The sequence below is a fragment of the Pelobates fuscus genome, chromosome 4 (assembly GCF_036172605.1).
Source record: "Pelobates fuscus isolate aPelFus1 chromosome 4, aPelFus1.pri, whole genome shotgun sequence".
Classification (NCBI taxonomy): domain Eukaryota; kingdom Metazoa; phylum Chordata; class Amphibia; order Anura; family Pelobatidae; genus Pelobates; species Pelobates fuscus.
Genome location: NC_086320.1, coordinates 207,799,845 through 207,827,363, shown reverse-complemented (window position 1 = coordinate 207,827,363; position 27,519 = coordinate 207,799,845). Strand labels below are relative to the sequence as shown.

At 37.6% G+C, this 27,519-nt stretch overlaps 1 protein-coding gene across 5 annotated transcripts in view; it reads left to right on the top strand.

Annotated features, from left to right (window-relative positions):
* Window positions 1-27,519, top strand: part of LOC134608777 (poly(rC)-binding protein 3-like) — a 1,002,469-nt gene that overhangs the window by 963,141 nt on the left and 11,809 nt on the right. For 4 of the 5 annotated variants that reach the window (XM_063451872.1, XM_063451874.1, XM_063451875.1 and 1 more), the window contains 6 exons: window positions 1,037-1,180; window positions 2,776-2,817; window positions 3,296-3,371; window positions 4,981-5,033; window positions 10,631-10,800; window positions 20,071-20,924. In XM_063451872.1, coding sequence (XP_063307942.1) covers window positions 1,037-1,180; window positions 2,776-2,817; window positions 3,296-3,371; window positions 4,981-5,033; window positions 10,631-10,800; window positions 20,071-20,428 — 843 coding nt within the window. In that variant the 3' untranslated portion in view covers window positions 20,429-20,924. Of the gene's footprint in view, window positions 1-1,036; window positions 1,181-2,775; window positions 2,818-3,295; window positions 3,372-4,980; window positions 5,034-10,630; window positions 10,801-20,070; window positions 20,925-27,519 lie in introns of those variants that run through there. The other variant, XM_063451876.1, reaches the window with a different exon arrangement.

Here is a 27,519-nt window from a genome sequence, read left to right as displayed (position 1 = left end):
GAGTGGTTTAGCAATATTAGATACTATAACACCTTAGTGAGTTTCCCTTAAATCTCACAAAAAATAGAAATACTAGTACATACAAGGCGGAATGTCTTTCTTTTGAATCTATAGGCAGTTTGTAGATGCATGTCATCCTAAAATAGAATGCAGAAGAGCAAACAATAGTGCAATATTGTCTATAATACAAGCTATAATACAAAAAGTGGGTGGAAATACACTCACAAGCGTGGAGCCAATGGATAAGGCTCAAACTTCCAGCCTTGTAGGATATAAAGGTTCCCACTTCCTTCTTTGAATAAAAGGGTGATTTCTGATAATTGATTGTCGTCTCAGATATGAGTGTGGGTATAACGTGCTTTATTCATAATAAAGAGCACAGAAAACAATAAAAATATAAGTATAAAATCAAAACCTTACAGTTAAAAGGTAAGTCCTTAATGTGGTATCTGTAAGTCCTTTGCAAAACGCGTTTCACCTCTCCAGGAGTCTTCCTCAGTTGCTGCTGTTCTGATCTGTCTGTGGGTCTTCTTTTAAGTAGTTCATAATTGGCGGTTTCCAGGTGGCGCCCATTTGCGATTCACTTCCGGTTCCGGGTTTTGTGAATCGCGAATGGACGCCACCTGGAAACTGCCAATTATGAACTACTTAAAAGAAGACCCACAGACAGATCAGAACAGCAGCAACTATTATTAGAAATTCTATATTAGATTGTTTATTTATGAAAAATAAATCTTCATGTTAATACGTTTTATTCCATATCACCTTTCTTAAATACCTCTTGCTCCTTAACTGATTTATATTGTGAATATGCTGTTGTTGAATACTCAACTTCCTATTCCATGAACCCTTTTTGGGAATAGGAATTGGGGGGGAAAAAATCAGAGGTGAGTAACTTTATTCAGTTTGCATTTTCTTCTCCATATTGTTCATAGCCTGGCTAGTCTTTACAAAAGTAATTGAAGAAGATATATTGAAACAGTTTATTTTATGTAACTGACCAAATATTGCTTGTTTTGTGTTTGTCCCTTTGTAGTCGCCGCCGAAAGGTGCCACTATCCCTTATCGCCCAAAGCCTGCCTCTGGACCTATTATTTTTGCTGGAGGCCAGGTAAGAGCGGACACCATTTTGGCCTCAGCTGGAAATCACACCGTCCTGGCCCAACCTCAGCCAGCACCTGTTAGTTTACTTTCTTTTTCCTGGTATAGTATATGAGTACATGTTGTTTCAGAAACATTGCTTGCCAAAAGTAGATATACAGTCCACCCATATCTCTTTTGGTTTATCAAGAAACTTCACAATCGCAACTGTGATAATGAAGGCTTCATCCCAAGTGGTTGTGAACTTCTCATTATTGTGAATGTTGCCTCTCCACCTTTTTATAAATCACTAGTAACTTATAACTCGAGGTAGTTTCATCACCTTCATCACCATGTCTGCCAGAAATGTCATTGTCGAGGATACTGTTATCTTCACTTTAATATCATTATTTCAGGTGTGAATATATGAAAAATGCATCCTAGTTCAGAAAAGAAAATACAAGTGGTGGGAATTGACATGGAAATTGCCATGTTTAGGCTAAATAAAGACAAACTGGAAATATTCTTAACCTCGACCATTTTTCTAATTCTGCAATTTCTGGTGTTGCTGAGCTAAGCCAACCCCTAATTTCACCTAAATCGGACCACACTTGGAGAGCAACTGGAGATATAGGGAAAGTAGTGGGAAAGTGATTGAATTGAAAAAAAGCAGCAGTTGTTTAACATGTGTATCCTGGTTCTGACTTGAGATTAAAGAATCCTTAAAGGATCACTATAGTGTCAGGAAAACAAAGCGGTTTGCCTGACACTATAGTGCCCTGAGTGTGGACACAGAGAGCATAGTATAACATTATTGACATTTACTCAAATAGCAGTTTAGTGACTATACCCCAAACAAAATATACATGAAAACAGATATTAGTTAAACAAATTATTACTATATAAAACTTATTAAATACAAGGTATTTTACAAATAATATAGAAAAATAATAAATTACTTTAGCTTTGTTGTATTAAGGTTCTTTTATTAGACATGTGTGGTCTGCAGCCTTTTTTTCTGAGTTATTTATCTCACACAGAAGGCTGCTGGTGGGCAAAGACAACGTTTTGTTTTGTTTCTTTTCCTAGAAATTAACAGGCAATTAACAGATATATAAATGTTTTGTAGCTCTAAGAAGTGAAACATAAAATAGAATCCAAATGTATATTTGTTTATTTATTTAGAAAGTGTAAATAGAGGCTATATAACTTTTATCCAGTGACGGTGTGGCCAGGGATACAGGAATAAAGTCATTAAATTCTTAATAGACACTTGGTCAGTGAGACTCCTGGGGACAGATTTATGCACCAAACCACTTTATTCAGCTTAAGTGATTTTAGTGCTTAGACTGTCTCTTTAACCTTATCATAAATGCTAATAAAAAAAAAAAATCATGTAATATAAAAGACATCTAAAGCTAAATTGCATATGGGGGAACTAATGACACTCCATACCTCACTATATATGTACTGTATGTATTTTAGTTCTTTATTATGACAGTAGGGTTCATGATGTATGAAAAAGCAGACTGGGTGGCAGAATCATGCCCAGATTGATTCTCTAGCAATTCTCGTATAAACTACATCATTATTCTGCACCCTTCACAATAGATCATTACTATAGTAGTATATCTACCTCCATGAAAATACTAAATGAAGCTCAAGCGTAACTTTTATTTACTTGTCTTTTTCCAGGCATTTGCAATTCAAGGGCAGTATGCCATTCCACATCCTGACGTGAGTCCAGCGCATGCCAATTATACCTGACTTACACCATCTATTTGTTCTGGCCAGTGTTTACTTTCTACAATAAATCTCTTGAATGGTCCGTATGGACATTTGCACACAGCCTGAATGTTGGCTTGAATTTACTGCATTTATAGAAAGCACAATGGCCCAGACACAAATATATCTGTACCTCTGTCGTTTTCCTGATTTAATTATACGTTTTGCATGGATTTTTAGTTTTTCCTTTGTAGTATGTTTTTTGTATGTTATATTAACAGTAGCCATTACATTAAATAACAATAAATATGTAATTTTTCTATTTTTTAAAATGTCTGTACAGTAGTTTACAAAGAATGATTGATCCTCTTTTTTCTGTTAATTTGAATAATCCAGTTTTTTGTTTTGTTTTTGAATGATAGATGATTTTCTGTACTCTGAAATAATTACATTTGATTGGTTAGTTCTAATTTCCCATCCTGCCCTGCAGTTGACCAAGCTTCACCAGTTGGCTATGCAGCATACCCCTTTTACTCCCCTTGGGCAGACCACCCCTGGTTTCCCTGGTACGTACCCATGACCCCCTGAGAATGCCCTTTTCTTAACACCTTTGTTTTCCCATGGTCATTACATCATTTCTTTTACTAAATGCAGTCAATGACCTGTTCCTCTTTTGTTCTTACAAAATGCACCTTTGTTTCATTTATCTGTGCCTTGTTTACCATTTGCCCTCTCTGTCTAATCCACCTTGCTTTGATTTGTACCATTAATATAAGCTACGTGTATTTTTATTTGTGCCATCTATTAGAGGAATTATGTAATAAAGGCATGTACCAGTGTACACCAGTCAATTGCTCCATGTCTTTTTGCCTGTTTAACCTCTTAAGGACACATGACGGAAATTGTCTGTCATGCTGGCCTTTTACTTCTGATGCTGTGTCCTTAAAGGGTTAAAATGTGCTGTGAACTAAGAGCAAGTATGCATATTATTCTTTGAGTACTCTAGAACCCAGCAGTGCATCTTAATAAAACAAATACATGTATTTTATATCCTGGAGACATTTTACACTTGGTAGATGCTTAAGAAAAATACCTTATTTTTTTTTTATCACGTGCTGTTATTATTTCTTTAACACTGACTACTGTTACCAATATCATAGCACTACAGAACTTGATGATAACGATTAGAAAACAAAAATAACTGTTCATGTGTATAATATTTTTATATATTTATTTTTGATTAATGAAAAGATTCAGCATATTACAGAAGAAGTGCAATTACCCAAAAATTAAATTGTCAATGTAAAATTAATATTTTATGTAAATGTTACAGTTTCTATATTTTTCCTCCAATTCATGCTGCTCTGTTTTAAAACACATCAGTTCCTAAACACGGTTAAATACGAATACAATACAAATATGAGAAATTCAGCGTGATAAAAAAAAAACACACAAAAAAAAACATTTTTTTCAATAAATCTCTGCTTGCTTTGTGTTTGCCTGTCCTATTCCTTGGATTTACTGCTGTTGCTCTGCTCCTTATTTAATGTTTTACGTGCTTCTCTATAAATCTAGCAAACCCTTCTTGCTTTTCCCCTTTGTCCTTCTTTCCTACCCAGATAATGTATGCAACTTACAGTATTTTCTATATCTTATTTTCAACAAATCCTCCCTAAGATTTCTGATACACAACTAATCCTTTTTTTTTTAATTCCACTAGTGTTCCCTGTTTGTCCTGCCCTAACCCTTCACTATTTTACTGCCGTCACTATAAATTTTGTAACCCTGAATACTCATTATTTACATATTTATTTTTAAGAAATGTTGTCATTTTTTTAAACGGACAGGAAGGGTGTGCTTAAACAATCACCCTACTTTTAGATATGTATTCAAAGGCATAAAGAAGCAATGGGTTTCACATAATTTGATATTAATCTAGAGGGCTACAATGTCAAATACAAATCGAAATCTATGCAAGCATTTTGACTGTTCCCTATTTAACACCCTCTTTTGTGTTGCTGTAAGTTCTGTACTTTTCTTTGCTGGAGTCTTTGATCTTTCATTTATTTTCTCTCAATGTGTGATAAAATATATATTTCCTTGTGTTTTCTCTTTGCCCCGTTGAAAATTTGGTTAATATTCCTTCTCTATTTTTTCTTTTTTTCCTGCTTGTAGGGCTGGACGCTACTTCACCAACCAGTTCCCATGAACTTACTATTCCAAATGATGTAAGTGAACTAGTGTGAACGCTGTGTATGCATTAGAATGTTTGACCCTTTCAAAACAATTAAGCCAACAAAAGCCACGGAATCAGACCACGGAATCAGAAGCTCCTTTACCACGGTCCGCTCTGCCATGCTACATGAAGGGAGGTTAGCAGACGCGCAAAGGAAGAAAAGAGGACACACATAAAGGAATAGGGAAAGGGACAATGACACGGAGAGGGGCTGAGAAAGGGAAATGACACACACAGAGGGGCTCGGTAAGGGGAAGTTGACACAGCGAGGGGAAGGGGATAATGGCACACAGTCAGGGGCTGGAGAAGGGGACAATGACACAGAGAGGAGCTAAGTGATACGTGGACAGTGACACATACAGAGGGGCTGGGAGAGGGGACAATGACGCACACTGACAGGCTGGAGAAGGGGACAATGACACACCGAGGGTTTGGGAGAAGGTACAATGACACACAAAAGGTCTGGGGAAGGTGACATTGACACACAGAGGGGTTGGAAAAAGGGACCATGACACACATAGAGGGGCTGGGGAAGGGGACAATGTCACACAAAGGGGTTGGGAGGAGAAAGAGACATACTATGGGCTGGGACAAGTAAGAAAAGCATAAGAGGCTGAATGGAAGTAAGAGACAAACAAAGAAGCTGAGAGAAAGTAAGACACACAAAGGGGGAAAGTAAGAGACACACAGGGGTTGTAAGACACAAAGAGGAAAAATGGGGGATAAGATACACTAAAGGGGATGTAAGACACAAAAGGGGGGTAAGATATACAAAATGGGTAAAACATTCAAAAGATGGGATAAGAAACACAAAAGGGGCTAAGAAATTTGAAAGGGTGGTTAAGAGACACACAGGTAAAGATGTATTTTTTGGGGGTTAGGGGGATGGCAAAATGCATATTTGCCTGATAATGCACCAGACCGGAATAGTCACTGAGTTAATACAGCAGCAATGCATTTTTAATGTTTACATAAGTTTATTTTATCCAAATTGACTTCTAGCCTACCAGCTGCTAAGGAAGCTAGAAGACATATTTGTATGAAGAGCCTTCCTAAACGTGCAAAAGTAATTGACCTTAGAATATAGCTTAGTAAATAGCTTAAAGGACCACTATAGGCACCCAGACCACTTCAGCTCAATGAAGTGGTCTGGGTGCCAGGTCCATCTAGGATTGACCCTTTCTGCTGTAAACTTAGCAGTTTCAGAGAAACTGCTATGTTTATAATAGGGTTAATCCAGCCTCTAGTGGCTGTCGTATTGACAGCCGCTAGAGGCGCTTCCGCGCTTCTCACTGTGATTTTCACAGTGAGAAGACGCCAGCGTCCATAGGAAAGCATTCTCTTGCTGCGCATGCGCATTCAGCCGATGACATCAGAAGAGAGAGGAGAGTCCCAGCGCCGGGCTGGAAAAAGGGTAAGGGATTAACCCCTTCCTCCCCCTTCAGCGCCACGGGAGTGGGACCCTGAGGGTGGGGGCACTATAGTGGTCCTTTAAAAACTGTTTAATTTTTACTGTTCCAACTCGTCAGTGCTGTGTCATCTTCTTCCTAATCATGGTCAATCAGCAGGGAAGGAGGAATGACTGGCCGGGGAGTGTAAAAAATGGGTGGACAAGGTAAAGGAACATTATAACATTGTAACTAACATTTTAATGGGTAAGCAGGCAGAGTTCTAGCAGTAGGGAGGGATCCGGGTAAAATTAGGCAAGAAGCTAATTACACCCGATGTAATTTTTGAACAGAATTGAGATTAGGCAGCCTGGGTAACAGACTCATAGTGCCAGGGGGTGCAACTAACCCCTGGCACAAAAGTGCAAATATGTTGGTGTGTGTACCATTCAAGCAGAAATGCTGCACATAGAGATTCCTAACACCATCACCAATTCTAAAAGCACAAGTGGTCATGGAGGTTAAATCGACACTATAGTCACCAGTGCAACTACATGTATTCCTGACCCTATAGTGTTAACACCACCATCTAGCCCCCCTGGGCCCCTCATGCCTCCATAAATATAGTAAAAATCTTACTGTATTCAAGCCAGAAGCTGTAACTCTGCATGCTGTTTGCCTAAAAAAAGAAAATCAGTCTGCTGACATCATCAGAAGTGGTGCCGTGACCCAATCACAATGCTTCCCCATAGGATTGGCTGAGACTAACAAAGAGGCAGATCAGGGGCAGAGCCAGCAGGATTCAAACACAGCCCTGGCCAATCAGCATCTCCTCATAGAGATGAATTAATTCAGTGAATCTCTATGAGGAAAGTTTAGTGTCTGCATGCAGAGGGAGGAGACAATGTGCTGCCCTGTGCTCTGCTGACAGCAGATCTAAGTGGATGGAGGCATATTATGCCTCCATCAACTCGGAAGTCCCTCTGGTGGCATTCTGAGTGACTGCAACTGGAGGTGTTCCTAGCTTTCAATGTAAACACTGTATTTTCTCAGAAAATACAGTGTTTACATGAGAAAGGCTTCAGGGAGCTATAGTTCTCACCTGAATAACCTCATTAAGCTGAAGTTGTTCAGGTGACTATAGTGTCCCTTTAAAATAACTCTTGAAGCACTAGCAAACAATGAAAATGTTGGTCTCTGTATTAATTAATAAAGTTATAAGTGTTCTCTTTTTACACTAGAGACATTTTACATCTTGTGGGCTTAATGAGAATTTTCAGATTAGGCCATGCGAAAAAGAGTAGATGTATTATATTATGAGCAGTGCCAGCTGTATCACTTTACACCATACAGTCATGTCTTCATTATATGTAAGGGACTTCATTATAGTTAGCTATCTCCTCAGGGGAGATATTAGATGCACAGTACTGGTAAATGAGCATTGTTAGGGTAATGGATTAATTTCTCGGAAAATATACATTTACATGATAACAGTGTTAGAAATGCCTGAGTAACTGTTTATGATCTTAACATAATTGACTTTTATTTAAATGGAAACAAGTTCTAGATTGCTTGGGGAATTTATTGGGGGGAGGAAGGATTTAAGCAATAGTCTTGTGTAAGTTTGCACTGCTGCTGAAATCATTATATATACCTCACTGGGCATGAGTGGACAATATTGAATAAATGTGCAATCTTTATTGTTTTGGTAAACAAAATTGTTATTTTTGTGATAGGTCATAGAGTCCTTCTGGCAGGGCCGGACTGGAAATGAAAAGAAGTCTCATTAGCCCCCCAATTTTTCCCATTAGCTTCCTCGCAGCCTTGTATGTGCTTCATTAGCCCCCCCCCCATGTGTCTCAGTAGCCCCCATGTGTCCCATTAGCCCCCAACCCTCCATGTGTCCTATTAGCACTCCCTCCCAGCCCTCCATGAATCCCATTAGCCCCCTCCCAGCCCTGTATGTCATATTAGCCCTCCCATGTGTCTCAGCAGCATCCCCACATGTGTCCTCTTAGCACACAGCCCTCCATGTGTCCTATTAGCCCTTTCTCCCAGCCCTCCATGTGTCCCACTAGCCCCCCTCCCAGCCCTTCATGTGTCCCAATACCCCCCTCCCAGCCCTTCATGTGTCCCTATAAGCTCTTCCCAGACCTTCACGTGTCCCTATACCCAGTGGCGTACACACAATCCATGGGGCCCCGGTGGAAAACCGATCCATGGGGCCCCACATCCCCCTACCCACTAACAGTGGTCTGGGTGCCAGGTCCCCCAGGTAATAACCCTGCAGCTGTAAACATAGCAGTTTTAGAGAAACTGCTATGTTTACATTGCAGGGTTAATCCTTTCTCTAGTGGCTGCCTCCCTGACAGCCACTCGAGGTGCACCACCGACGCTCAATGTGAAAATCGCATTGAGCACGCAGAACGTCCATAGGAAAGCATTGAGTAATGCTTTCCTGTGGGCGGTTTGAATGCGCGCGCGGCTCTGGCCGGGAGCTGACGTCGGGGGGAGAGGAGAGGTCACCAGCACCGAGAGAGCCCGGTGCTGAATTAAGGTAAGTGACTGAAGGGGTTTTAACCCCTTCAGCCCAGCGGGAGGAGGCCCTGAGGGTGGGGTGGACCTAAGGACTGTATAGTGCCAGGAAAACAAGTTTGTTTTCCTGGAACTATAGTGGTCCTTTAAGTTGTAAAGAGAGAGGAGAAGCAGAGTTCAGGAGTAATTTGGGAATCAAGGTGTAAAAAGGAGCAGAATAATGGCTGACTTTGTAACTCAGATTATGTGATTATGTAACTCAGATGTTTACAGTCTGTAAAGGGTGCTATGGTTGTGGTAGATGAAGACAGCAGTCAGTTAATAGATTGGTAGGGAAAAATAAGGTTTGAGAAAATAAGTCAGGAGTGGATGAAAGAGAAAAGTATAGATGTAGCGGTATCTCTTTTTAGCAGCAGTAGGGTGACTTCCAATGGGTCCAGATTGACAGGGCAAGGGCAGGTACTTCAGCAGGCTTCTTGTTCTTGCTTCTTGTAAGCATATTGTCCTTCACAGGCACTGAGAGGAAGTGACTTGATATCAGTTTCTCCCAGCGCTGCTACAAGTGAATTGCCCACTGCCCCTTACTGCCCACTGCAGTAGGGCACTATCAGATATCTGGAGAATTCCGACTACTACCTTATTAACCCCTTAAGGACACATGACATGTGTGACATGTCATGATTCCCTTTTATTCCAGAAGTTTGGTCCTTAAGGGGTTAAAGGGATCCGATAGTGCCAGGAAAACAAAGCCGTTTTCCTGCCAGTATAGGGTTAATAGTCCCCCCCTCCCGTGCGGCTGAAGGGGTTAAAACCACCACCTCAACAATGATGATTACATTATCTAACTGAAAGTAATTATACACTGATTTGTACATAATAATATAATGGGATTTTATGGCATTCTTAAAAAATTGAGGGAAAAAGAGACAGTTCCTTATTCCTTTTGCCCCAGTAAATGTTATTCAAGTAATTAATAAATAATGTCACAAAGGTATGTAAAAAAAACCAACACACTTAAATCTGTAGCATTTCTGTGTCTAGAGTGATACTGAGTGATACTGATACCCATGATACTGCATTGGCATTCATGGACACCAGGGCATCTGCAGGAAAATACTGTGCAAGTACATACACACATTAGTAGTGCTCCATCATATGGTACTGTAATTAATTTGCATGGAATTTGTTGTTGTTTAAAGTGACTGTTCCATGTAAATAAAAATAAATAAAATGGTTTAGATTTTAAATATATAGCACAATGAATGGCTAGCTTTTATTTCATTAGTGGGTTGTACAAAAATACTACTTTTGACATTTCCGTTTTTAAATATGATATTTTAACCACAAACATTATGGATGAAAAGTGCAAACAAGTCATAAAAGCACATATGATTGATTTATCGCGTTCCAATGTAATGTATGTGCTGTCTGCAATACAGCAGTCCACAGTTTAGATGTATACAAATATAGCTATACACAAATTGATATAAAATATACACAGTACATTTGGTAATAAAACAAATCAATTACATTGAATTAATGGCGTACGGGAAATATGGTAAAACATTTATATTTTGGAGAGCTGGTAGGTTTAAAATGCAGTGTGATTTTGATGTATTACTTATTAAATATATTGTGCTTATCTTGATGTGTTCTTCCCATTCAGCTAATAGGTTGCATTATTGGCAGACAAGGCAGCAAGATAAATGAAATCAGACAGATGTCAGGAGCACAGATCAAGATCGCAAATGCGTCAGAAGGCAATGGAGAAAGACAAGTGACAATCACAGGCTCCCCTGCAAATATCAGCTTAGCACAGTACCTCATTAATGCTAGGTAAGTTTACTCCAAATAACTTTACTTTGCCAACAACTGATACTGGTCACCCCTCTACCCAAAAATACTTTGTTGCACAACAAAACCCTGATGCTGCATTATGGCATATAACCAAGTCTTTGCAAAGACTTGAAATTTAGCATGATCAGCAGATAAATATATTAATGTTTTCCATTTAATATGAGAAACAGCAAGTAAGCCAAAATATGTTAAACAGCACGCAGTATTTTTCACTACAATTCCTTGCTTGACCGGTAGCATTTTACATTCCGTGAAAAGCATCTGGAACTACTTCAAATGGGCTGATTACTAGCTTGCAAAATTTACACCAGAATTAACCAAGAAAAATAAATCATCAGTTCCATTTTTTTTCTTACTCCTCTACTTTAGTCTAAAATGTAGAAGTCTGTTGGAATTCCCCACAATTCAGTGTTTTGTGAATAGATGCCTCTGGTACGCACATAAAACATATTTCCTGAATAATGGTGAACTGAAAACCAAATAGCGTAAACAGTACATTATAGTGATCATACTCGAGTTGGAAATTGTTTCCAAATCTTTACATTTTGCCATTTGGATTTCAATTCAATAGGATCATGTGATAAGTAAATCAATCCCCCTGTGATGGGGTCTGACAATACCCACTCTGTCATTTTAATTCTATGTATAAACTAAAATCCGACTAAAATCATTAGTGTCATGTAAGCTAGTTTGACGATCTGGGTTGTATAACGAGCACTTGTATGCTATAATTCAATGATAGAAAAACAGATTGCAAGACAGATTTAATTTGCAAGCTGAAAATTACATCTCAGACTTGTTAATAAATATATCTGCTCTTGCCAAGGAGACACTGAGTTTAGCAATACCATTAACTTTGCAAATATGGGAGATGCTCCGTAACAACGAAATTTGTACTTGGCACCTATCTAGCTGTTAAGAAAAGCTTGTGACAGTTATCTGGTATATTGGGAGTATTAAATGTCTGACACCCCATTCCAAATCTTGCTAAATAGCCTTTCATTAAACTCCTTGTTTATTGCTATTTTACTTGAAGAATCCGACTGGTTCGTTTTAAAGTGAATTTTATAAATAAGATTTTGGATAAAATATTTAACGCTGACAATTTTTACATTATGTAGGTAGATTAGTAGAATGGAATTATTTGATATGTTTGGCAAAGGTCCAGAAGTGGGATCTCTCCATTTCTTTTTTAGTATGCTGATACTGGTGGTGATTTTACAAGGGGAAATGAAATTCCCTTGCTTTTTAAAGAACAATTTACAAATGTTACTCGCTTCATTGCTTGTTAAAGAGTAACTACACTTTAAAGCGTAACCATCGCTTCCGCTGGATTTTTAATATTATGTTTACTTATTCTCTATACTTTGTTTAAGTCTATACTTACCAAACATGTATTTGTGCAATGAAAAAAAAAACGAAATTACACATGGAAATACACAACTCTTTATCTTTATCAGCTGGGTGCCTCCATCTTAGCTCCCTGTCCCTCTGACCTTTGCACCTGGCAGTCAGCATAGAAAAAGCATAGTGAAAAGGAGAAATTAAACAATGTCTATATCTTCTCCTCATTTCCAGTATTCCCTTGGCTGTGACTGGAATGAACTGAATTGCTATGTTATTTGCTAAATCTTTAATCTAAATGTAGAAAACTGAGTATTTCATGAAATGTTACCGCAAGTTATAGGTGATTTTCAATGTTTCAAACAATTGTGTAAATTACAGAGAAGTGACTGTTCAGTGTTCACGTTTAACGATAACTGTACGAATGTTCTGTCTTTACTAACTTTTCCCTGAAGATATAAAAAAATGCTGCTTAATGAAGTGGTCTGGGTGCCTCCTTCCAAGTGAAACTCTGCTATTTTGATCATATGGTTTTAGAGAAACCATCTAACTAGCATAGCGCATGCACACTACCATCGCAATGATTTCATATGGGAAAGCAATGGATTGGTTGAGATCAATAATCTTGAGCTACCTGTTTTACTCCCTACAGATGGGGGCCAGTTACCTAAAAGGCCTCCATTTGTATTACTAATGCTATAGTGTTCCTTTAAGAAAAAAGTTTGGTTTCACCCAAGATCAAGAAAGAAAATACTAGATTTTTTTTTTATTTAAAATAATACATATCAAGATTAAACTGACTCTGTGGGAATCCAGACCACTTCATCTCATTTCCCTCTTGTTTTTTTTCCCACCAGTGTAAAACATCGCCGTTCTGCAAAATAGCTGGCAATGTTTGCATTGCAGCATTTAAATGCATCTCGTGCCTGTCTGTAGATAGCCATTAGAGGGGCTCCCAGTGAAAAGGCAGTTTAGAGACCATCTAATTGGTTCAGTGCAGTGTTATGCTGTGCATGTGCTCTACCCTTCCCAATGCTTTACTTTGGTAAAGCATTAGATTGGCTGAGATCCTCAGATTTTGATGATCTTAGCTAAGGAGGTGGGGCAAGCTGGGGTTAGAGCAGCATGGCGAGGGAGAAAATTACCTTAATTTTAACTCCTTTCAAGGGGGAACCACTATAGTGCCAGGAAAACAAACTTGTTTTCCTGGCACTATAGTGTTAATAGGTTGTCCCCCCACCCTCGCTGTGCTCTAGGGGAAGGAAGAGGTTAAATTCTTACATTTCTCCAGCTCCGGGCTCCCTCGACGCTAGGGACTCTTCTCCTCCTTCCGACATCATCAGCTGAATGCACATGCGCGGCAAGAGCCGCACGCGCATTCAGTGAGTCCATAGGAAAGCATTCTCAATGCTTTCCTATGGACACTGGCGTCTTCTCACTGTGGCGGAAGCCACTAGAGGCTGGATTAACCCTTGTGTAAACATAGCAGTTTCTCTGAAACTGCTATGTTTACAGCAGTCAGGGTTAACCCTAGATGGACCTGGCACCCAGACCACTTTATTATGCTGAAGTGATCTGGGTGCCTATAGTGGTCCTTTAACATGGCACTATAGCATTAGTAATATGTATTCCTAACATTATAGTGTTCTTCTTTAGCTTCTTACAAAATAGAAGTAGTGCGAGAAATTAAATGACTGCCTAAAAAGCAATTAAGAATCAGATTCAGTGCAGAAACAAACGCAGAATGCTGACAGCCTTGGTGCTTAGCACATAGACAGAATCGTTCAGACGAGTAGCCAAGAATATGAAAAAATATATAGTTTTTTCCCCCAATATCATGCACTGAAGACTTTTGTGAAAAGCCCTGGAATTCTCCACCGAAGAGTAACGCTGTTGAACTACTTGGTGACATCATTGTAGAAATATGATGTCACATAAGATATGTATCAGTATCTTTAACATAAACTCTAAACTCTAGGATTAGATTTGACAATATTTTTTATTTAGAACAAACTGACAAAATGTCCACAGTAAATATGTTATGTGCAATGCAAAATTATTTTACTTCACATATAATTAGTAAAGGTAGCTCTATAAGATAAATAACGATGCAAAAGAGGGAAAAAAAAGAGTGACAATATATTGTTTCAGTATGTTGCAAACTATAACAGAGTGACATAATAACCTAGGGAACCAAGGCCTTATACCAATATATCTGCTTCTGTACTGCATGGTAAACCACTGAATTTAAGGGTAGCTAGACTCATATTTAGCATCACATAGCTGTCAAGAGGTTATAAATTATGAAGTGTGCACACGTGCAATGACCCAGTGAGAATCAGAATATAAAGTTGTGTCAATTGTCTATATGGTTTCCTAACTATTGTAGCAATTTAATATAACGTTTAACTAATTTGAAATGAGTGTATACATTTTTGGATTACTTTCTTCTGAGTAGATTTAATGTGGATTAATAGAAATGCATTTGGACAGATAGAAATCTAAAATGCAAAAAAAAATAAGAAGAATATGAGAAGCTACTGTCTGGACCTAATACATATATATATATATATATATATATATATATATATATATATATACATACACACACACATACTTTTACGTAGAAATTCAGGGGGTGCAACAGACCCTCCAGAATTGCTATATATATACGGACCTAGCAATTCTGGAGGGTCCGTATATATATATATAGATATGTGTGTATCTGTTCTATATATGTATGTATATATTATATGGACAAAAGTATTGGGACACACCTCTTAATTATTCAAATCAGGCCCATTGCCACAGGTGTCAAGCACCTAGCCATGCAGTCTGGGTTGTTATGAAGAGCTCAGTTTATTTAAGCGTGGTACTGTGATAGGTCATCTTTGTAATAAGCCAGTGTGTGAATTTTTAGATATTCCACAGCCATGAAGTAGAAGACCACATTAAGTCAAAAAGTGGGGTTAGCGAGTGCTGAGGTGTAGGGTGCGTAAAAGTTGCCAACGCCCTGCTGATTCCATAGCTGAAGAGTTCCAAACGTTCAGCACAAAAACTGTGCGGCGGGAACTTCATATATGGGTTTCCATGGCCGAGCAGCTGCATGCATGCATATCACCAAGTACAATACCCACTATATGTAGTGATAAGTGGTGTAAAGCATGCTGTCACTGAACTCTGGAGCAGTGGAAACGTGTTCTGTGGAGTGACGAATCACGCTTCTCTGTTTGGCAGTCTGATGGGTGAGTCTGGGTTTGGTGGATGCCAGGAGTTGCCTGACTGCATTGTGCCAACTGTAAAGTTTGGTGGGGGAGGGATAATGACATGGGGCTCTTTTTTAGCAGTTGGGGCTACGCCCCTTACTTCCAGTGCAGAGAAATCTTAATGCTTCAGCATACCAATACATTTTGGACAATGCTATGATTTCAACTTTGTGGTAACAGTTTGGGAAAGCCCTATTCTATTCTAGCATGACTGTACCGCAGTGCACAAAGCATAAAGATGGATGAGTTTGGTGTGGAAGAACTTGACTGGCCTGCACAGAGCCCTAACCTCAACCCATCGAACACCTTTAGGAACTAGAACAGAGATTGCAAGGCAGGCCATCTCATTTGTTGGGTCGTTGCCTGACCCAACAAATGTTCTACTGGATGAATAGCAAAAATTCCGACAAACATTCCAAAATATTGCGGAAAGCCTTCCCAGAAGATTGGAAGCTATAGCTATAGTTGCAAAGAGGGGAACAAATACATAGTAATGTTTATGTATTTAGAATGTGATCTCATAAACGCCTCCTCTGCTGGCGTAATGGTCAGGTCCCCCCAATACTTTTGTCCATATAGTATATATATATATATATTTATACTGTGCTCTTTGATGTTATATATATATATATATATATATATATATATATATATATAACATCAAAGAGCACAGTATAATTACAGGAATTCAAGGAGGCGCATCACTAAATATATATGTATTTAAATATATGTAAATAAATATAAATAATTACATTAAAAAAAAAAACACTTTGGCCTTGATTCAATATTAAGGACTAAACCCATAAATATAAAAAATATGATATATATTGGATAGTATATACATTGTTAAACACAAATCTGCAAACACAAAGAGGCCATGGAAATGAGCTGAACAAAGAACCACCTTTTTGCCTCATAAATTACATGTTATAGATGGATTCTTTGGAATATATGTCTGCTGCACATAACCAACTCGGGAAGAGATGCAAAGCCTGGGACCACTAATGGATATCTGTTTCATTGTTAATGGAACTCATCAACATGAGGTTGGCTACTGGCTTGCTTTTGAGGCTTGGCATTACATGTAGAAAAAAACAATAGAAAAAAAAAGCTGGAAATATAGTGTGCTATTTGATATCTATTTTTGTATGCAAAAAAAATGATCTCAGTTTTCTCTGGAATGTTTGTGGCAAAGGTTCCTTATGCTATGCCGCAGCTTGCAGTAATTGGATAATAGTAGTAACTGCACTGTAAATGTGAGTTTTATTTGGGCAAAACAATTATTATGGCCTGTTTGGTGTGTGCAGATCTGTGTTTAACATTGTATTGACTATTCACTGAATTTCAGGTGGTAGGGGTTTTCAATCACCTTTTACCCCACCATAACTATATATATATATATGTGTGTGTATGTGTGTTTGTGTGTGTGTGTGTGTATATATATATATATATACATTAGTTGCCTCACTCAAAGGAGGATTGGAATGTATTGAGCCAATGAGTCAGTGCCTCAGAAAAGGAAGAGCCATGTCTTAGACAAAATTGTTGTTTTACATGTATACTTACACAGAAATTAATGTCATTCAGTAGCATGCTGGAGAGAGGCCGTTAGCGGTTCTGTACAAATTAAGGACCAATTTATTGCACATTTGAGATGGATGATTCATTGTTTTCTTAAGGGAAATTTTGGTGATTTTTTATTATAGATAAACTGCTTATATAACAGACACCTCATTGTTCCTGTTTTGTTATCAGAGCTTCTGCTGTTACTGGCTTCCATCCTTTCATTCACTTTCTCATACAGAGATATTATCGGTGTATCCACCAGTGCTATTGGAAATTGACCTCCATTTAATCCAAACAAACAAGGGGATATTCACTAAACAGCAAATTGTAGTGAATTAAAAAAACAAATTGTAACAAAAGGTGATTTTGAAGATCTATCCAACTCAAATCTAGTCACAGGTTGGCTGTGTTAGCCTAAATTAGCAACTTTGTTGTCAATTCACTGCACTTCAGCAGTTACTGAATTAGGGCACCTAAAGTCACTGTTCTGTGACTGACATATGCCCTCACCAATAGCAGGTCAGTGACTCTGATAATACAACAGGAAGTGCTAGTGGGAGCCTTTTGCTCTGCTTCAGTAACTTCACAAAAACTGAAAATAAAGGTGTTGAAATTGAAGTGTGCCATTTGATATCATTTCTATTTTGGCAACAAAAAATATTTGGTCTCAGTTTTCTTAGGGATATTTGTGGCAAAGGTTCCATATGCAGTGCTGCAGCTTGCAGTAAATGAACAATAGTGAATAGGTCCTACATTGTACATTATATTGAGGGGCAGACCTCAATGTATTCATTACAGCACTTGGGGAAAAAAACACCTCTCAGCGCTTGTAAAGGGGAATCCACACTGGAGGACAGCAGCCTGCAGCTAACGCCATATCCCCTTTCCGTGACTTGGATACCAGGGAAGCCACAAACACAGCCAGACATACACACACAGCTGCCGAGGAAACCTCCCACATTCAAATAATACAAAAAGCCCACATGCAAGCACACACAGCCCCCACAACCAGCCCCACACGCTGTATCTCGAGCAGCCCCCACACATAAACATAATAACACACGCAATATAACATATCACCCTCGTACACAATCCTATAAGGAGTCCCACCATACAGAGCCCACATTCATACATATAACATGATACACAGCCCACATAGATATGTATCACACAAAATGCCACAAACTGTTCAAGCATATACACAATATAAAACAGCCCAAATACAATATAATACACACAAATACAATCCTACAAAACAACTGCAGAACCCTTACACAACACAAGCAGAATGACGCAGCAAACATATTTGTTAATTTAGAAAAATAGGACCAGCATCCCAAGGGACTTCAAAGTCTTGTTTTGGCACAGTGCTAAATGTTTGCTTACCTCTGTTCTAGATTATGAAAGCCTTAATTGTTTTCCAGCTAGAATGTTGATCGAAGTTAACCATTTTTGGGTTTAAAATTCACTGCAAATCACTCTTTGACAAATAAATGTCAATGCCTTTAGGATCAAGATATTAGGTCAGTGTAAGACAAAAAAATATATATTTTTTTATTTGTGAGTAGGTAGTGGAAAGTGATAAATCTTGATGATATGTAACAAGGAGTTTTCCATTTTGGTATATAATGGAATTCACTAATTGCTTGGAGGAGGTGGGGTATTTTGGTACACCTGATGATGCAATATATTGCAATGCAAATAATATGGATAGAGATGTTCACTTATCTCTTTGCTTATGTGATTATAAAATATATGACATACCTTGAGCTTAACTGAAGCACATGTAAGAAAATGTTTCTTATTACGCTTGATTTGGTACACCAGCAAGTTTGGCTAAGAGGTGCTGAGTAGTCACAATGTGGAAAAACAAATCCATAGACATATTGTAAAAATCTGAAAATGATTATCCCGGGTATACCTGAAAAAAACAAAAACTGAATCTAGATTGTATTGCTAAATTTAGCTTTGTCAGTGGTCAGCTTACATAATTGCAAAATGAAATACCTAGAGTGCACAATAAGTATTTCACTGCCAGTTCATAAGAAACTAGCCCAAAAGTAAGTTAAAACAAATTGAGCGCTAGAGTCAAGTGCCCTAAACTCCTAATTCTTGGAACAGCTGATGTTATTTATTGAGCAGTGAGTTTCGAAAAGCATAAGCCAAGTGAATTGTATTATAGACAGATGGAGACAGGCAGACACCAAACAAAGGATGGACAGACAGGCAGTGGATAATAACATGTTTTAAGCCTGTATGTCTGAATTTTAACTGTATCATGTTTATTTTGTATTTTTATTCTGCTTTGTAAAAGAAAAGTGAATTAACTTATTTGCTATATATTATTATTTGTGACAATATGTGGAATACAATGTATGTACTTGCAGGTGAACATGGGAAGTTGAACCCAATTAAGAGACTTCTCTTATGGGGGATTCTATTATTGTAACAAATTGCCCTCTTACATAAACTATATTTGTGGTATTGTATTTAACATTCTGCACTTATTTATAAGGAATATAAAACAGTGTTATCAAAAGTAAGGTGGGGCACTATACCAATAATTAGACTTAAAAATTCAAAACTTAAAGGCAAACATACCAGTGATCAGGAAATCTATACAAAAATCTGTTTCATTTTTTTTTAAGTTATGCTTTATCATCTTTATTCATTCTCTGCATTCTTTAGATTTATTTCTTTCATTGACATTAAAAGCACCTATGTTAACTCTTTGAGTGTCGTAGGTGTAAGTAACGCAATGCATTGCCTATTCCTCAGATGCTCAAAGGATTAAGACATTCTTTATAGTCTTATAAATGTTTTCCTCATCAAATCATGAAATACCCTTTTGTTATTTCTCTTCTTTAACACATAACATGTTCCTCCTCTGACCCTCATTTTCCCCTTTTTTTCTCTCTTTCTCTCCCCACCCTCCATTTGTCTATTCCTTTTGTTGACCCATCTAACCCAACCCTACTTTGTTTGCTCCCCCTGTTCCATTCCTTCTCTTCCCGAATTGATCCTTGCTTGACCATCCCAACCTATTTGTTCCTGTTCCTCTCTTCGTTTGCAGCTTAGAGATGGCTAAACTGAGCACCCAGACTGCTTCCGTCACGACCCCTGTTGACCTCAACATGAACCTCTCTCAGTCTACCACCCCTTCCTCCACCCCCACCTCTATGGCTGTGTTGGCGGCAGCTGCTGCTGCCTCCGCGGTTAACGTCAATTCCCCTCCCCCCCTATCAACTTTACCGACCACCCACTATGCTGTTCCTGTCTCCAGTCTGCTTGGCATGAAAACTGTCCCACTCCTGGCATTAAATGCAGCGGCCACTGCGGGGGCCACTGGGAATTTACCTGCTTATACTGCCAAAATTCCATCGACGAGTGGGGTTAAGAAATCTGACCGCCAGAAGTTTGCTCCATATTGAAGGGATGAGAACAAAGCTCTACCAAGATTCTGTGGTAGATAAACCTAATGGAAACAATATGGCATTTACTTTTTTTTTCCGTTTCATTTCTTTTTGTTGAATTGCAAGTGTTTATTGTTGCCGATTCAATTTTTGTTGTCCTCCTTTTCATGACTATTAACCCAAAATAGTAACTAGTTCCAACAGATTATGTTTTGTTTTGTTCTGTTTTAGATTTTTTTTCTTCAATTCAGTTGTTTATTTTCATTTGCAATTTGCTTTTATTGTTTATTTATTTATTTTGATGCAGTGGGGTGGGATAAGTCGTGGAAAATGGTGAGATTAAGTGAACTGGCATGTTTGCCTTGCAAAAGTTCAGAATTTGAAACATTTTGAAGTAAAGTACATATACTAACAAACTAAAACAAGCAAACACAAACCAAAATAAAAAACATACATTAATAAAACAGAATAAAATCCAGTTAAGCTTACCTTGATCAAGTGTATCAACTTTTATCTGTCTGTTACTTTAATGCGTAGTGAACAAAATTCAAATGAATAGCAGTATGATTTATAAATGTTTATTTAAGATCAATGAACCAGTGGATAGTTAATTAATGTCCTAGAATGAAGGAAATTTATTGCAAAATTAATTTCCTCCAAATTTGCATTTGGCATCTCAATATGCCTTTAACAGCACGTTATTCAAAACTGTTAGTTTAAAATACAATTGGAATCTGTCAAGTGTGATTTAAAATCCCTAGCAGAACCTTCCCATGTTAATCAACGCAGTGTGTTCTCTTGATTGAGATATGCCATTAAGGTATTGTTTAGAAAAAAAAATAACCACTTTTGTACAAGAAAGCAAAGTAAAATACAAGGTTATATAAAATGTATCCTCAAGCTGCTAATTCTAAAAAATGGTCAGTGCCTCATATATAAACTTCAGTAGGACTTCACTAATTAAAGACCATTAAACACTAAGCAATAATTATATGTGTATTTGATTTTTCAATTTAAAGGATCACTATAGGGTCAGGAACACAAACATGTATTCCTGACCCTATAGTGCTAAACCCACCATTTAGGTGGCTTGCCCCCCTTAAAAGTTAATAAAACTTACCTTATTTCCAGCGCCACTGTGATGGCTCTGCCCCCTTTGTGACATCATCTAAATAACTGATTTTTAGTCAATCCAGTGCTTTCCTATATTAAGCTGTAGATGTTCTGGTGACTATAGTGTCCCTTTAAGATACTGTAATGCTTGTTCCATGATAACAACATAGTGTGATACCCCTTCATAGAAATGGCATTTACTGGTCCGTTCAAGCAAGGTTTCACTTGCATTATGGGAAATAAATCAGTGGCATGTCTAATACATTTATAAACTTACACCAAAATGTCACTTATGGTATGTAAATTCCTATATGAGAAAGTCTGTAAAAATGTCAGGATAGCATATGTATTGTACATGTAGCCCCGATCTACTGTCCTAGAACCATGATATTATAACAAACATATATTATAGCAGTAGTTTTTAACTTTTTTGACCAGGAACAAAACTAGAAAGCTCCGTGATACGATCTTAATATATTATGTACTACATTTAATTATCTAAAACACTTTCATTGGAGTGCCCATTTAATTGGAAATGGCAGTTTATATAAACACTGTGGCCAGTTAATTGGGTACACAATAATAATATGAGCTTTTTCCAACACTACAGTAAAATGGCATGGAGACCCAGTTTTGAGACCTGACCAAGTATCTTTGTTGCATCTCTTCTAAGATTTACTTTTGTTTTAGAAACTGCTAAATAAAAAGATAAATTAAATTCCAGACATGTTATCTTATAAAGGGTTAGGAGATAAACTCTGGTCTTTAACCGTTAAATAATAATATACAATATGTGTATTGTATAGCACAAAAAAAATCTGTTCCGAGTTCTCATTTTTACTTTTAGAAGCTTTCTTCTTTAACAACAGAGTTAGACAACAGATAACCATCCAGTTGTTCTAAACAAATGATTCTCAAGTTATACAGTAACTGAGGACCATTACCAACTGCTGGAGAGTTATGTGTTGGCTATCCCAATATTGAATAAATTGAGTAAAAATACTTAGGTCATTTGTAATACAATGCATTATCAAGTCAATAAAATATACCACATCTAAGAGAGAGTGAATCCACTAGAGTAAATGTATTGCTTCCTTTAATCTATTCTCTTGTGTAAAGAAATCCTGAAACCCCTCCCAATGATTTCTGTAACTTCTACTACGACTAATTGCCAGGGTTATGGCTAGGGTCAAAAATAACTGGGGCTTGAGCCCAAAATAAGTTGGGTGAAAGTACCACCCCTCCCAAATTGACCCCTTGACACCTACTATATACGCCTCTTTACACACTGACAATTTCTTACAGAAACAGACAGACAGATAAACATGCACAGTTAGGCAAAGATACACAAACACAGAAAGTCATACACAGGCAGAGAGGCATACGTGGACGGTTACAGACAGACACGGACAGCCACAGGCAACAAGCAGTGTACAACTGGCCCTGACCCCCAAAATTTAGTTTCCTTGTCTCTGCGGACACTCATCCCCCATACCTCTCGGTCAGAGTTTCAGCTGGGACCATGAGCAGCAGAGTAATAGAGATACCCAGAGAATAGTAGTTGTAAATTATAGTGGCATTTTAGAGTGCAAAGCCCTTTGCCCCTAGAGGTGAATTTTAAAAATGCCCTGAAAAGTCGGTGTATAAATGTTTTTTTCAGAAGTGTCTGTTCTTTAGTCTGCAACACCCTTTTAAACACTATGTATTCAAAAAAGGTGACATGCTTTTAAAAAAAATATCTGTAACTGTAGCTGATATTTAATCTGTAAGTGCACAAATAGTGAAGTTTATTTGTACTGGTATATATGTGTTATATGACTTATTTTGTTGTTTTAATGCAAAGTTCATACTTTATATCAGGGACAGACAAGAAGAACCCATATAGCTGTTAGTGAACCACCACACTTATGAATCTTTGCCATCAACATGCACATGCTAGTGCAAATTGTAGTACTAAAAACACCATTCACACTTTTCATGTACTGTACACAGTATCTGACATCAATCCCTATTAGTCAAGTAAATTGTTGCCCTTCCTAACCCATTTACCTGACAAACTATTACCAAATATGTACTATTAGATGCTATATTCTATTCATACAATAACTAATTAACGAGCACAATTTTTTCACACTACTCCACAAATACAGCCCATTAATCTTATTGTGATAGAGATTCACAGTGGTCTTTGTTACCAAATAATTTGAAGTATATAACTGGTCACAAGAGCCATAGCTAGCAAGGATTCTCCAACATCAAAGTGGTACGACTCCTCCTAAACAAGTCAGTGCCCCGGCTACCGTAGCAATTAATCCCCAAGATCAAAGTGGCAAGACTCTACCTTAACGAGTAATTGCCCAGGCTAGCAATCAGTACCCATGATCAACATAACAAGACTCCACCTTAACAAGTCACTGCCAAGGCCAGCAATCAGTCCCCATAATCAATTTGACTAGACTCCACCTCAACGATTCACTGCCAAGGCCAACAATCAGTCCCTATAATCTATTTGACTAGACTCCACCTCAACGAGTCATTGCGTAGCTAGCAATCAGCCCTTATGATCAACATAACAAGACTCCACCTTAACGAGTAACTGCCTGGGCTAACAGTCAGTCCCCATGATCTTAACAGATAACTGCTCAAGCTAGCAGTCAGTCCCCATGATCAACATGACAAAGCTCCACCTTTAATGAGTCACTGCCCAGGCTAACAGTCAGTCCCCATGATCAATAGACTGGAGTCCACCTTCACGAGTAACTGCCCAGGCGATCAGTCAGTCCCCATGATCAACATGACAAGACTCCACCTTAACAAGTCATTGTCCAGGCTAGCAATCAGTCCTCATGATCAGTATGACAAGACTCTACCTTAATGAGTCACTGTTTGGGCTAGCAGTCAGTCCCCATGATCAGTATGATAAGACTCGTCTCCACCTTAATGAGTCACTGTTTGGGCTAGCAGTCAGTCCCCATAATCAGTATGATAAGACTCCACCTTAATGAGTCACTGTTTGGGCTAGCAGTCAGTCCCCATGATCAGTATGATAAGACTAGTCTCCACCTTAATAAGTCACTGTTTGGGCTAGCAGTCAGTCCCCATAATCAGTATGATAAGACTCCACCTTAATGAGTCACTGTTTGGGCTAGCAGTCAGTCCCCATGATCAGTATGATAAGACTAGTCTCCACCTTAATAAGTCACTGTTTGGGCTAGCAGTCAGTCCCCATAATCAGTATGATAAGACTCCACCTTAATGAGTCACTGTTTGGGCTAGCAGTCAGTCCCCATAATCAGTATGATAATACTCCACCTTAATGAGTCACTGTTTGGGCTAGCAGTCAGTCTCCATGATCAGTATGATAAGACTTCATGTTTACAAGTCACTGCACAGGCTAACAATGAGTTTGCAACTTCAAGGTTCCAAAAAGGTCCATTGATTCAAGGACAAATTGTAGGCAATTCAGATCCACACTATAATTGTTCCAGGTTCTGTAATAATACTAAACATTAATATTAAGATAAAACAAGTAGTGTAAATATTTTTGACACTATATCTGTCCTCACTTAATATATAATTCACTTGAATTGGCATTTTAATTCACATAAAATGCCAATTTAATAAATCAAACCCTCTTAACTACCACACGATGTTCTCACATTTAAAAGAAAAATGCATGTTTGTATGTATAGGAAAAAAAAATAATAATAATTATAAAGTAATATATATATAACATGTTTTATTTCAAGGCTCATATTCTGATTGGACAGCTGTCAATATGGACAGAAACATACGCAACTTGTCAACTCCAATTTAAAAAACAAACAAACTGCTTTTAAAAACCATTTCTACCATGTTGGAACTAGTTTTTAATCATCTTTTTTTCTGTTTCCCATTCCCATTTATTTATTTTCATGACCTCTGTTGCGCACACCCCTTGGCACCAATGATAGACTCTTAGAATCATAACAGTCAGGTCAGGTTATTAACAACATGCCAGCCTGGAGTGACCTACATATTTTGGAAATAGCTGGAGTTTCTAGGGCTACTTTTGTTAAAATTGTTGGCATAGGACCAGATTGTGTTGATTGTCTTGGATATCATTGGTCCTTAAAGGGAAACTATCACGAAAAGATGCTATATTGTAGCTTTTATTAAAATATGGGCTAGGCTAGTGTGAGGCTGTGGTTATACTCTTTCAGCTCTTCCTCCCAATCTATTTATATATATATATATATATATATATATATATATATATATATATAGCCACCTGCTCTTTGAATTTTAGATAGTCAGTGGTAAAAAGCTGAGGATGGACTGCTAAGCCAAACAGGACAGGATGTACGCTTAGCTGTTCTTCTAATGCTTTTATTTTGTTGTCCACATTATATTTTACACCGCAATTAGGGGTGCCACAGATCCCAGAGAGGTTACCAATACGGAGTCCAAAAAGTCAAGGTAGTGGGAACAATATAACCACAATCTATATGGTTACAACTGTAGCTATGCAGGCAAAACTCTACTATTAGCTTGATCTTATTTGTTTAAATAAAGTAATAGAGTGTGTTTGTTGGGTGGAATATGTTACATGGGGGGTTCTAGAAAGCAATTGATATAATAGTTTCTAGATGTGTTAAGCAATATACATACAGTGCATCTAAATATGAATGGAAGCAGTTGGTAATATAGGCACAGGGTGCAAGCTATATGAAAAAAGTTTATTTTTTTCTTGATAGTTCTCCTTTATTGGGTTATACTTGACTTGGTAATGCAATATTGTTCTCCTCACTATCTTCTCTAAAGTCAGGATTCCACAGTTTTTCCATAATCATCCACTTTGCACTGCTTAGACACATAGCTTTATCAGATAGACTTGCATACAGTGCTGTCAATCTAATCAAAGTTAAAACCGTACTATGTAAATGTAATACTTTATTTTTTATCTCTGTATATAAATGTTGGCTTCGCTGCCGGTGGGTTCATTGCAATCTACTCCTCAGCATTAACCATGTGAGTATCAGAGGCGTGTGACACAGGATATGTGGCTCTTTCCTTTGGCACCCATAGGGCTAAAGAAACTCAGTATTACTGTGCAAGGTCACTTGCCATCGAGTATTTTGTGTAACTTATATAGGATGTAGACTTGTCTGCCACAAATGCACTAAATATGCCACTGTAACTTTATGAAGAGTCACCCATCAAGACTGTGCCCACTGATATGTTTGTTTTTTTTCTTTGATTGTTTTGTATATATAAAAATATATATAAAAATAAAAAAAAGAAAGAATGGAAATGATGTGACAGTACCTCAGATTATTAACAGCTTGAAATTAATGCTGTGCAATGTTTTGGTTATTGTATGTATGTTTTATTAATTGAAGTAAACCGATTGTCAAAAAAAACAAAATCATTTTATCTGCGTTAATACACTCTTCTTTACTGGTTGTAACTCCATGGTTTTTTAATAGTGAGAAGATATTGTTTTATTGTTTTTTTGTTTTTGTTTTTTTTGTTTTTTTTTTGGTTTTGTCTCCTTCATTTTGTTTCCATGTTCTAGGCTTTCATCAGAAGTAACTGGCTTGGGGTCTCTGTAATTATTCCAAGAGGTGTGTAAAGTGTTTAGCCTCAAGGACTTTCCAAATGCCCATCAAACTATGATGATGATGGACTTTAAGCACCAGAGGGATATCAGCCAGTTATTTATCATTCTGACTGAGGGACAACATGTCTTTCTTTTTTTTTTTTTTTTTTTTATAATAATTTGTATTGTTTTACTCTCTGGGCAACTTTTGCTTCCTAATTTTCTTGTTGCTTTCATTACTGATACATAATAAGATCATCGTTATTCTAATTAAAGGGTTTTATTTGTCAGTTTTATATAATTGACTTGTTTTTATCTTTATCTTTTTTTTTTTTGTTTTGTTTTGTCCCATTAATTTAAATAGTTTGCATATCAAACATAAACAAGTGTTTATTATTCCAAGATCATTCTATGT